The sequence below is a fragment of the Lycium barbarum genome, chromosome 5 (assembly GCF_019175385.1).
Source record: "Lycium barbarum isolate Lr01 chromosome 5, ASM1917538v2, whole genome shotgun sequence".
Lineage (NCBI taxonomy): Eukaryota > Viridiplantae > Streptophyta > Magnoliopsida > Solanales > Solanaceae > Lycium > Lycium barbarum.
The window spans coordinates 131,489,036-131,501,551 of record NC_083341.1 but is presented as its reverse complement, the minus strand read 5'-3'; the positions used below and the strand labels follow the sequence as shown (position 1 = coordinate 131,501,551).

The 12,516-nt window shown below is 33.1% G+C and overlaps 1 protein-coding gene across 2 annotated transcripts; it reads right to left on the bottom strand.

Annotated features, from left to right (window-relative positions):
- Window positions 1–2,014: 2,014 nt before the first annotated feature.
- Window positions 2,015–6,374, bottom strand: LOC132641593 (auxin efflux carrier component 3-like). Of its 2 annotated transcripts, none has more exons than XM_060358634.1 (6): window positions 4,819–6,374; window positions 4,045–4,339; window positions 3,822–3,907; window positions 3,048–3,205; window positions 2,745–2,821; window positions 2,015–2,635 (listed from the first exon to the last, which is right to left on the bottom strand). In XM_060358634.1, exons 1-6 carry the CDS (start codon window positions 6,074–6,076, stop codon window positions 2,569–2,571), a joined length of 1,941 nt encoding a protein of 646 aa, XP_060214617.1. In that variant the 5' UTR covers window positions 6,077–6,374; the 3' UTR covers window positions 2,015–2,568. The 2 variants fall into 2 exon arrangements, with proteins under 2 accessions (XP_060214617.1, XP_060214616.1); XM_060358633.1 differs by having other exon boundaries at window positions 4,045–4,354; window positions 4,819–6,371.
- Between the last annotated feature and the right edge of the window lie 6,142 nt (window positions 6,375–12,516).

Here is a 12,516-nt window from a genome sequence, read left to right as displayed (position 1 = left end):
AGATGGTTATTTAGATATGACGAAGTTGGAGGTCCAAATTTGTTTTATCATGAATTGACAAGTTACAATTTAGTATGATGATAATATGCAATAAGCTTTCAATGAAGAATTGATAATCACTTTTTAAAGACAATTAATATTACACCTCAAAATATTTTTTTCCTGCATTTCTCTTCTCTTTTTCTTTTTTCTCTATCAACTTTCCGCATTAGTTGAGTTAATTTACACCTTGCTAATGACATAAGTGAAGAAACAGCTTCAAGGATCTTAAATTGGACTAGTAGTATAAAGAAAAAAATTGACATTATCAGCACATATATATTGAGTTCATGAACTATTTAATTAGATATGCTGAATATGACTTTTTCAACATCATGAAAACGAAAAAAGTAAGACAACTTTTTAGATGATATGTTCATTGCATTACAACCCATGCTTGGGCTAGGAGTAGGGTAGTATTATGGGCACATCACTATCTTTCTATCCACTATTCGGTATTCATTTCATAATCCTAATTAATTTGGATATGTACAGCATAAGATTCATTAATGGGGAAAACATTCATTATTAAGATATTTTTCATTTTAAGGGTTCAAATTCATCAGAAGGTGGAGCTAAAATTTCAACAACTCTATGAATTCTGACTTTTAAAATGATAAAGTTACTGAATTCAACTGAACTCGTCTCTAAACATGTACCTTTGCCTCTGCCTTTAATTAAGAATAACGAAATTATATTCATGTATACGGTAAAAATAGGATTTATGCTAGACCAGTGAGACCGGGAATCGAGGGAAGAGAGAAACAAGCACGAGCGTGAAGACTTTCTTTCGGACCGGAGGTATCACACTAGAAGTAGTTGATAGAAGAAAGCGAAGGAAATCGTTTGGTCCGGTTTCTCCATAGCCGAGTTGATCGTGGCCGTTAGTCCGGGTGTTCAGTTACACAATTGCCACGCGTCAAGACCGTTCTGCCACATTATACTGCCAATCGTACGGGTCTCAGACCGTACGACCCAACCTTATCCTTTTAGGGTTTTCTTTATTCAAAAGGGCTTTATGTTGTATAGAAGGCCCGTGAGGCAAAACTATAAATAGGAGGTATTTCTCTACATTTAAGGGTTAGCTTTTTCAGATCTAGAACATTGTAATAGCAAAATATATAAAATCTCTTCCTCTCTCTGATATTGGTCCAGATTTGTGTGTTCTTCTTTAGTTTTATTTGCTCATCCAATACTTACATATTATTTAACACATATATTTGATATAAATCATCGATTTCGATCCATTTGCTCACGACAATCACACGTACAAACACATATCTGTTGCAGCGAATCCGTATATATTTCCAACCAACCAAATAGATTAAAGTTCATCCACATATTCTATACCTCACTTATAAATTCAATTGATTACTTAAATTCGGGTAAACAATTCATCCCACCGCAACATGCAAAAATCATCATCTCGACAATAGAGAGATCAAAAGCCAAAAGTAAGCAGCACTTTTGACTCATATGCAGCTTTCTGCCTTTTTTCTTATTGTATATGAGTTATATCACGTTGTTCTCAATGAAAGCCCCCACACACAAAGTGCTATGCTGCCAAATAAAAGAAAGTGGTAGCAATTTGCAAAGATCCATTGTAGCCTTAGTCGGAAAAAAATAAAATTTACTTTCAAAGACCCACCCACTGTTTCCTCTTCCTTTTTCCCTTTTTAAATGACTCTTTTAGCACCTACTGCTACTTTTTCTTTTGAGGTGAAAAATCAACTTTGAATGTGAAATGTCTTGCTTTTCATGAACAATCATTTTCACATTACAATGTGAAGAAGACATGAAATCTTTTTGAACAAAAACCGATCGATAGCACGGTGCACGAAGCATCATTCATTCATTTAGGGTCCCGAGAAAAGGTTAATGCACCCCCAAAAGGGTTATATAAATCATTTATTCTAATACAAACATCAGTGACTTATTTTACGGCTCAAATGCGTAAACTTATAGATCACAAGAGTACATGAAATCTTTTTGACCATAATCTTTAAAAATCTGAAGTAATTACAATGGAAGTAAACAACTAGCAAACCAAACTATTACAATAACCCTGAGTAAATAAATACACACGAGTGGTTAATTAAACAAAAAGGAAAAAAAGAGTTGAACTAAAAAGTACAATCTACCATTCAAAAGTCAAAATCAATCTGAATTTCTACAATTTGTTTCTCAAATTGATACTTCACACGCGTAATGATTATGGGAAGCAAATAGCTATATAATCATTAATTCATTTTGCTTCCATGTTTTGCTCCTTCTTGTCTCCTCTTTTTTTCTACTAGACCAATTTTGCTCCTCTAAGTTTGCACATTTTGATGTGTTTTCTTCACACTAATTTAAGTCAAATCTCTTGTCCTATGCTCCAAGTATCTCGGAATTTTCATGGATAATCTTAATTCTCATCCCATGAATTCCCACTAAACTTAATGCAAACTCCGCAACAAGTGAAATATTTTGATTTTCTCCATTTTTGGTCCTAGCTATCTTCATTTTCTCTCTTCACTTGACATCTTCTTATAGTCCAAGGACGATGTAGTACACTAATGTGATTGGCAGAGCTATCAACATCCCGAAAATAACCCTGAAATGTAGAAATAATAGCAAATTATTGCTTGAGTAAAGATTTAAAGTGTATGTATTACAGTGTAATTTAATTAACTGAATATAGCATGTCGTGAGATTTTACTTACGCAGTGCTAAGAATAGCTGGATGAACGTTGTACTCCTTAGCAAACACAAATGGGACAATCCCTTGTGGCAATGCAGCCTAAAAATATAAAATTACAAGAAGTGTCAGAAAAAATTAACAAATTCAATCTGTCTTGAAAAAAAACATACGATTCTTTTATCACATTCATAATGAAATGCTGAACTATTTGTGAACCAGCAATATTAATGCAACATTAAATAAGGAAGATAAGAAATTTGTCATTTCACGGCCACCAAAAATATTACTCCACTATACAAAAAAAGGTGTTAAATGCACAATTTACCTGTACAATGGCTACATGGAGAAGAGTACCACGAAGGCCAACAGCAATAGAAGCAGCAGCCATAACTGCTGGGCCAGTTAGAAACCTCACTGCCATTGCAAATGTAGCCACTGTATTTCCACATGCAATGATCTTTGGTTGAAGAGCCATAAACAGACCTATATAATACATCAATCCATAACATAAATATGTTACAAGAGACGGATTACGTGAGTTTAACTGAACTCATTATTTTCAACTCTAATTATGTTTATAAATGAGAAAAAAAAGTACTATTATAAGATCGCGTGCAAACTCACAAACTCAAAGATTCTAAATTTGCTTCTATACTTGGCTTAAATTTCAACTACCGGTGAACAAACCAATGATACAAGTCAAGTAAGGACATAAGTTTCTCGACCCCACAAGACTACTTTGATAATATAACTACCCTATTACTACTGCGGTACTGCCATTGGATGGTCAAAATTGTAAAACTTAACGTACTAGAAATGGTTAGTATATGATAGAGAAAGGTCCTACAATCATTTCGAAACGGGGTGCGATACATAGTTGAAAACTATGAATGCTTAATACCCGCATCTCGTTATAATACGGGTGGAACTACAGTTACGGTTTATGGTTTCAGTAGAATTTAATAACTTTTACCAGACTTTATACTTATGTTTAAAAATTACTTAATATATAAAAATAATTAATATAAAATCTAATAAAATATCACTTTTATAATTCATAACTCATAAATTTAAAATTCAACTAAATTTATTTACTTACCTAAGCTAAACATAGCCATTCCAAGGCCAGCATCAGAGAGAATGGAGATTGACTTCTCTAAGATTTTGGGCATATGCACATGCCACCTGCAAAAACAAACAAACAGACAAACCTAATTAATTGACAGACAAATTTCACTTTTTTTTTTCTTTTCCCACTAATCAACTCAAAATGTTTGAAAAAGTTAAGACAGTGATTATTCTTTAATCCATAATTGGCTTACCTGAACGAGATTAAGGACCAAATCAGACCAATGAGGCTCGAATACGTGTTCGGGTTACGGATAAGCTTACGCCAAACCATGATCAAGATCAAACGGGTCATAACACTCGCCGGAGGCATCCGTTTTCCCATACCGGGATCTTGACCTCCGGCTAGTTTGGGGTACAGCTCCGATGTGGAGCTGGACCCCAGTTTAGTCAGTCCAGTGGGACCCTCTTTTTCTCCCTTTTCTTCATCCACATCTTTTACACCACCATTGGCACCTCCGAAAGTGAACTCATCCCCACCAAATTCCCCTGTTTGCGGAATGGCTTCAAATATGAAATTATTAAGCATAGGTGAAACAGTATTTAAATAGTTCAATTACAATTGATGAGTTAATTAAACAGTAAAATATGTACATCAAATAAAAAATATTAAAGTATATAACGAAATAGTATTTAAATACTCTGTTTATATTCTATCTTCTATTCTTTCATCCCAATTTAAGTGTCGTCTAACTGAACACAAAGTTTAAGTAATAAAAAGAGACCTTTGAATCTTGTGATCCTAAAATAAAAATGTGTGTAATGTATTAAAATGTGTTTTGAATCTTGTGATTTGAAACTTTTCAAATAAGATGTTTAAATTGACAACTTACTAAATATAAAAAGAATTATTTTTTTTGGGAGAAGGACTAAAAAGAAAAATAAGAAACATTAAGAGGAAAAGAGTACCTTCTAAATAGTTGTTTATTTTCAATTGATGAGTTCATTAAACAAGTAAAAATATGTACCTTTAGTATCCCCATTTTGAGGATGATCAGAAACCAACATCCTAATTTCTTTGGCACCATCGGACCGACCCGATTGTTCATTAGCACTGAAATCATTGCCACCGTACACGTGGAGTCCACCGGATTCCGATACCGGAGAATTACTGGAGCTCCATACAAACATATGAAGCTCCTTCGCATCATGATTATTGCCTTTCACATTCGTCTGCTGCTGCTGCTGTGGTTGTACCTCCTGCTTTACTGCTTGTACATTCGGTTTTGTACTTTTCGGCACTGTAGAAGCAATTTCGGGATTCGGGGCAGGATAAGATCCCGGCACGGCGGGCTGCTGCGCCGGGAAGTATCCAAACCTCGGGGAGCTCTGAACGTTCAGAGCTCCCCCAGGAGCACAGTTCTCCTCGAAATTAGACGGTCTAGGGGTCGGACCCCGAGAAGACTGTACAGAGTACATGTCAGCAGGACCGAAATTGGATAATCTTCCTCCAGGAAATCCCATCATAGAGTAGAAATCATTATGGTTAAAATTAGACCCTCTCGGGGTCGGATTTCTCGACGAACTTAAACTGTAAATCTCTGCTCCAGTGAGATTCGAGGGTCGATGATCCATAGCAAATGACCTTCGGGACGCATTTGATTTCCTTACAGTAACATGTAGTTTACCATCTTGTCCAATTTCTGCATCAGTTTCTAGAAAATCATGACCGTCAAGAGAGACAACATCGGAGTCAACCTTAAACGAAACAATTGATGCAGCAGTTTCAGGGAACTGTTCCATAATAAGCATCTTAGCCCCACGATATTCGAACAAGAAAAGCAAAAGTGTGTACCATATTATACATTGTAACACAACTACTTGTACCATGAGACTACCAGAGTACTCACCATACATAGCAATTAATAAAGGGATACCCATAACTAATGTATTAGGTAGTGTTGAAAGTGAAAAAATTGTAATACTCCATTCAAGGCTACCATTTTTTGTTAAATTAGCCCATAAAGAAAGAACTACAAGCATAATAACTTTTTGTAGTGAATCAGCAGCAATGAAACGGAAGTTCATTTCATAAGGGTTGTTCATGGCTATAAAGTGAAAGGATAGTAAAGGAACTGCAAAAATAGCCACAAATCTGTTGATACCAGAACATTGATCAGGTGAAAAGATTTTCCACCAACGAACTGAACCATAAGCCAAGATCATAGCAACATAGAGAGGAACAACTGCTGTTAAAACAGTATATAGATCGTGCCAAGTGATCATTTTTGCAAAAAGTTGAGAGAATAATCAAGAATGGCTAAATGTGTAAGATGAGGAAGAGGATGAAAAAAACAGTTATTTAACTGCACTGTGCTACTGACTAAAAGGATATATGTTTGATTCTCTGTGATATGTTTCTATTTTTGCTGCAAAATCATAGAGATAAAAAAGGACTGATGAGAAAGTGTGTTTTTTTATTTTTTGGGAACAGGAAGAAGAGAAAAGGAGTGAACAAAGAGAGTGAAATTACATGAAGTTGTAAAATACGGAAGATTATATATAGGGAGGAGAGGGAGTGAGGTCAGTAGGGGGTTATTAAACTTGAAACTTGGGATTTATATATATATATATATATATATATATATATATATATATATATATATTTGTTTTTGGGGACCAGTTGAAATTATGAGAGATTAGATATTGATAAAAGAAAGAAGTTAAGAAAAAAGGGGTTTAAATTTTTGTTGGTGGGGATAGGGGGTGGGTGGTTAGGGGCGAAGATAGAAGTTCGTATACGAATTCGATTAAATTCTACTCTTTGCCCCTCTAGCAGTCGAATATTTCCTTGAAGCCTAAATATGTAAGGATATTTACAATTTTTTAGAAAAACCCACATACCAGATGTTTAGAATCAAACAAGTATCAACAGTCTGCTTTCGCTGCTTCTGCTGGGGAAATAGTTTGACTACGTATAGAATTTAAGAAATAAAAAAAAACTTTTGAATCTTGCGGTTTAAACGAAGCCAAAAATATTTATGTGGTTATAGATCACCACGTTAAACTTAAAAAGTAAAGTTTAAAGTTAATTTATTATAAAATAAAGAAATGTATCATTCTTTTTTGGACAAACTAAAAAGAAAAGTGTATTACATAAACTGGGACAGAGGGAGTACTATAATTTTTCTTAAATAATTACTCCTTCTGTTTGAACTTATGTGAATTTATTTCTTTATTGTTCCGTATAAAAAAGAATGACCACTTTATATATTTGAAAATAATTTATCTTTATGCAATGATTTATAACCTTACAAAATATATTTAACTCATTTAACACCACAAGTTTAAAAATCTTCTCTTCTTTCTTAAATTCCGTGACCAGTCAAATATATTCACATAAATTGAAACATAGGGAGCATTTATTTTAAGAAATTCATTAAATATGATCTATATTAAATTTAAAAATTAATTATTAGTATTTGAATCGGTATTCTAAAATTCAGAATGTGTAAAATTGAAATCCTGGCTCTACCTCGAAGGTGGTTATGAGGTGACCACATAGTGTGGTTAGGTTAAAGACACAAGGGTTTGCATGTAATAGTGTAACGCGGCTAGTATTAGATGGCCTGGGTTGTCTGATGACGTGGACAACTTTTCTTCTCTCTATTTTTTTTCTCCCTGTTTTTCTTTTTGGTTATTGTATAAGCAAAATTTGTGGCATTTGATATTTTTGACAAGAGTTCCGAATTTTCATTTAAATTACTCATTCTATCCCAAATTTTGTAAGGATTCGGGAGTCAAACTTTTTTATTTTGACTTTGAATTTGGACATACAATTTTTAAATTTTTTGAAAAATAACTTACTCCATAAAATGTATTATAAGTTATAATAATTAACAATTTAAAATATTTAAAGACATGAATAAATTGCGGTAAAAAAAATTCTTGTTTGACTCTCGAAATCCAAATTATATATCGCATACATTGGGACTGAGGGAGTAACTCCTATATCCTGTTTGATCAATTTTTTAAAATCAGCTTATTTTGAAAAATATTTTTTAAAAAAGTGCTTATGAAAAAAGTATTTTTGGGGAAAAACAGTTTGTGTTTGACCAATTAATTTAAAAAACACTTTTGAGCTACATTTTCTGTTTGGGCAAGCTTTTAAAAAGTGATTTTAAGTGTATTTTTCTCAAAAGTGTTTTTGGGCAGATGCTATTATTTTTAGCTTTTGAAAAACTGCTTTTGCTACTCCTCCGAAGCACTTAATTTCTCTCAAAAGCTTGGTCAAACACCTCGCTTTTTTATTTTATTTTAAATAAGCACTTATTGAATAAAATAAGTACTTTTGGAGAAAAATAATCTTGGCCAAACAAGCTACTAGTAAAAAGATAAGAAACAATATTACTCCTGAGATTTAATTCATATTCTGTTCGTTGTAACATTTCTAATGAAATAAGATATATACGTATAATAATAAATGGTACTACTGTACTTATCACATGAACATTCATATGAGTTTAGCTAGCTGCTTAGGAGAGGTAAGATAAATATCGTAATAAATGATAGTAGTAATTTTTTAAATTATTTGAACTTCTGTGGTGTTAAGTCGTTTCAAATAAGTAGAAATTCGAACATTATACCATGGTCAAATTCATATACCTAATGAATTTGAAACTTTCAGTCAGAACATTATTATATTCCTCTTTATAAGGATGTAAAGTAGCTATTCGGTTTTTGTCAAAAGTTTGCTATGTTTAAAGATTAAATGCTTCCAATTGAAAAAAGAAGCGAGTTCTCAAGCTGCAATTTCTGATTGAATAAAGTAGAAGATGAAAATGACTTGTTCATGAACATGTTACCTACTATTTAATAGTCTATTAACAGGGGTGTCAAATGGTTGGGTTTGACTGATGGGTAGGTCGAAATTGGATGAGTTAAATTAAAGGAAACTTACGGAAATGTACCCTTAATCCATCTAGTTTATCAAACATGGCGGAAGACAGGTATACACTGCCTATACACTTCGGCTGTATAGGTAGTATATAGGTATGTATAGGTTTGTTTATTATATGTATAGCTATGTATAATATATGTATATTTAGTATAGACTATACACTATTTATACATTGTATACATATTTTGTAAACTAGATGGTTGAATGGTATTTGTTAATTTTCTCTTAAACTAATAGATAGGTGAGTCATTAATCCGGCCAAAGATTACTTAAGCTGAAATGAGTTGGGCCAGAATGGGCTAAACAATGAGTAATAGCCCAACCAACTCAACTCTTACTAAATTTTAATTTTTTTTCTTTGTTTTTTTTAATAATATGTTTAATTAGCTAATAACTTTTTTCTTTATTATGACTTTATATAACACATCAAGCAAAAACATCTTTTTTAAAATATTTAATAAGTTTTTTCATGGGTCAATTTGGGCTACATCTCAGCACATTTTTTAGATAATTTGAATTGGGTGAATCAAAATAGGTTTCGTTAATAAATGAATGAGTCATTAACCAACCCAAACTTGAATGGATTGGACGAGTTATATCTTAATGAGCTAATTTTGCCACCCTAGGCACTATCTTCAAAAACTAATCAAAATCTAGAGGGGAATGTCAAAGACTTGAAGTGCATTTTCTTTCTCTCTTATATAAATTGGAATAATTAGTAATATTTCACGTGCTATATAGTTTAGGTGAATCTTGGTCTGTGTCCGTGACCTTCTTAGGTCCAATATTATCTTACAATTTCCCTAGATATAATAGTATTTCAATTTAAGACAGATTGAGGAATTAGGTTTTGACCCACATTTAAAAAAGGGATCCAAAACTTTTTTAACCCAAAAAATAACTTTTGGAACCAAACAAACCCTTAAAAAAAAAAAAAAAAATCAAACTAGGCTTCACGCACAGAGGTACCTTTTTTTTTCTTTTTTTAAGCTATCAAAATCACGTTTTTTTTTCATACTTTGGGCAAAGATTAGTCATGTTTCAAAACCCCGAAATATCAATATTTTATATAGAACTTAATATATTTTTTGCGTACAATAACGTCGGCTCATTACATCAAGTATACCTAAACGTTTGGATCGTCGTTTTAGGGGTTGTAAAGTGTCCCGAAGTAAGTTTTGTTTGCTTGGAAACTTGTCATCTTTGTTCTTTGGAAATCAATCTCAAAATTAAGCTTTTTTCCGTACTTTGACCGAAGATTAGTCATGTTTCAAAACACCGGAATATAAATATTGTACATAGAACTTCATATTTTTTTAGCGTAAAATAATGTCGGCTCATTACATCAAGTATACATATATGTTTGGATCGTCGTTTTAGGGGTTGTAAAGTGCCTCGAAGTAAGTTTGGAAACTTGTTATCTTTAAGTTTTTTTTCGTATTTTGACCGAAGATTAATCACGTTTCAAAACGTCGAAATATAAATATTTTATATAGAACTTAATAGTTTATTTTTAGCATACAGTAATATCAGCTCATGACATCAAGTATACATATGCCTCTTCACTCACGTAAATAAAAAATAACGATAGGAGAATAGGTAGAAAACTAGCTGTAAATTGTTGAAACTTTAAATGGTTATAACTTTGCGCTCGGATGTCCGATTTACGTGATTTTTTTTTTGAACTAGGTATTTTTTCGAGATCTATGCGAACAACCTGCCACAAGGCAGTTTGGCCGAGCCGATTTTTCAAAAAACGCCCATTATTCCATTCAATTTGAATTTTGCCCCAAATTTGTGCAAAAATTTCATTCTTCTTAGTAAAAATCTAATGATAAAAAATCTATTTCGAGATGCTAATCCCGTGGTAATGACGTTTTGACTGTCAATTTCGAGATTCGAAATTCAATGTATGAAAATGAGTTAGATAGCATTAGTGAACATTATAAAAAATAAAAAGTGTCTACTTTGTTGCTTTCACCAATTTGGCTTGATGGTTTAGCCTCTCTTTTTTATGCCAACAACGTGGGATCAAACCTTGGTAGGAGCATTGAATGAAATATATTATATCTTGATTGAACCTCTCATATTGGATGACTTATTTTTTAATATAATATTTTTATTTCAAAACACTTAAATTAAAACCCTATAAAATATGACACTTAGTTCTAAAAATGACAAGTTTCCAAGCAAATAAAACTTACTTCGGGGCACTTTATAACCCCTAAAACGACGATCCAAACGTTTAGATATACTTAATGTAATGAGCCGACGTTATTGTACGCAAAAAAATATATTAAGTTCTATATAAAATATTGATATTTCGGAGTTTTGAAACATGACTAATCTTTGCTCAAAGTATGAAAAAAAAAAAACGTGATTTTGATAGCTTAAAAAAAGAAAAAAAAAGTACCCTTTCACGCACAGATCTGTGCGTGAAGCCTAGTTTTTTTTTTTTTTTTTTTTAAAGGGTTAGTTTGGTTTCAAAAGTTATTTTTTGGGTTAAAAACGTCCGTGCTCTTAAAAAAGAGATCTCATTTGAAGCCCAAAATTTTCTTGAGCTTACATCTTACTTGGACATATTCCTATCACTTCAGAAATCCAACAAGAGCATAACTAGCCTAAAATGCAACTGTTAGTGAACAGTCTCTTGATAATATTCCCATATTCTCCGTTTATGTTGTTTTCTCATAAATTGACATGATTGTACACATTAATATTATGCCCCAAAGATGCTCTATTGTCTATGTTGAATAAGTCAGGAAAGTAGATGTGGCAAATGAGCGCTGACACCCCAACTGCTAATTCATAAGGAGAAGATTGTCCAAGTCCATATAAAGAGATCAAGTCCCCCTCTCTAGCCAATGTCCAGTCCTGGATATGTGGGGAGGAGGGGGGAGGAGGTGGGGGGGGGGGGGGGGGTTGTGTGTTTAGTCCCACATCGACTCAAGGTGGGTAACTTGGACTACTTATACAGTCTTCGGCAATCCTCACCTTTGAGCTAGGTGTTGTGGTGTGAGTTAGGTCCAACCGTATGGGCAAACTCAACCCCATAATTTAACTCATGAGAGGAGGACTTCTCAAGTCCATATAAAGAGACCAATCTCACATCCCTAGCCGATGTGGGAGAACACAACATAAATTGAATCCTACCACGTTTGAACCGGTCTGGAACCCAGCTCCAACTTAAGTGAAAAGGGCTAAGTTAGTTATGTTTTATTATCATATCCTTAATAGTTAATACAAAACAGGAATCCAATAGTAATTAATCGGTTTGAGAGATATAAAAAAATCGCTATTTTCTTACTAATGGAGTAACGTTTAACTCACTATAGTTTAGATGACATCAAGGAAAATTAATAAGAAATCACCCTCGTGAAAGAGAGGGGAAATTTTTGTATCTGTCAAAGCCGATTACATGATACTTATTAGCAGAATCTGTTAACATAAAGATAAGTCGAGTATCTGTAAACATAAAGATAAGTGGAGTGAATGCCACTATTTTATGAGAGATAAACATAATAATCAGTTAATCTTCGTTTATTTTAGAGAACCCCTTTAGTGTTTACCACAAAATCTCCATAACAAATCTACGGTTTTCTTGTAGTTTATGGTTGATAGTGAGCAGAGAATATTAGTTGAAGAGGACTACAGGTGAGTCCATTAAGTGTCGGGCACATCCCCTAGCTAATATGTAACATTATTGCCCTTGTCTTTAATTTCTCACATCATACTATAATGAAATTACTCAATGAATGTTAGTTAC

Coding starts and splice junctions, on each gene's coding strand:
- LOC132641593 (XM_060358633.1), bottom strand. CDS start 6,076: ATGATCACTTGGCACGATCTATATACTGTTTTAACAGCAGTTGTTCCT. Junction 3,206..3,821: donor AATGGCTATGTTTAGCTTAG/GTAAGTAAATAA, acceptor TGTATTATATAG/GTCTGTTTATGGCTCTTCAA. Junction 2,822..3,047: donor TCCATGTAGCCATTGTACAG/GTAAATTGTGCA, acceptor TTATATTTTTAG/GCTGCATTGCCACAAGGGAT.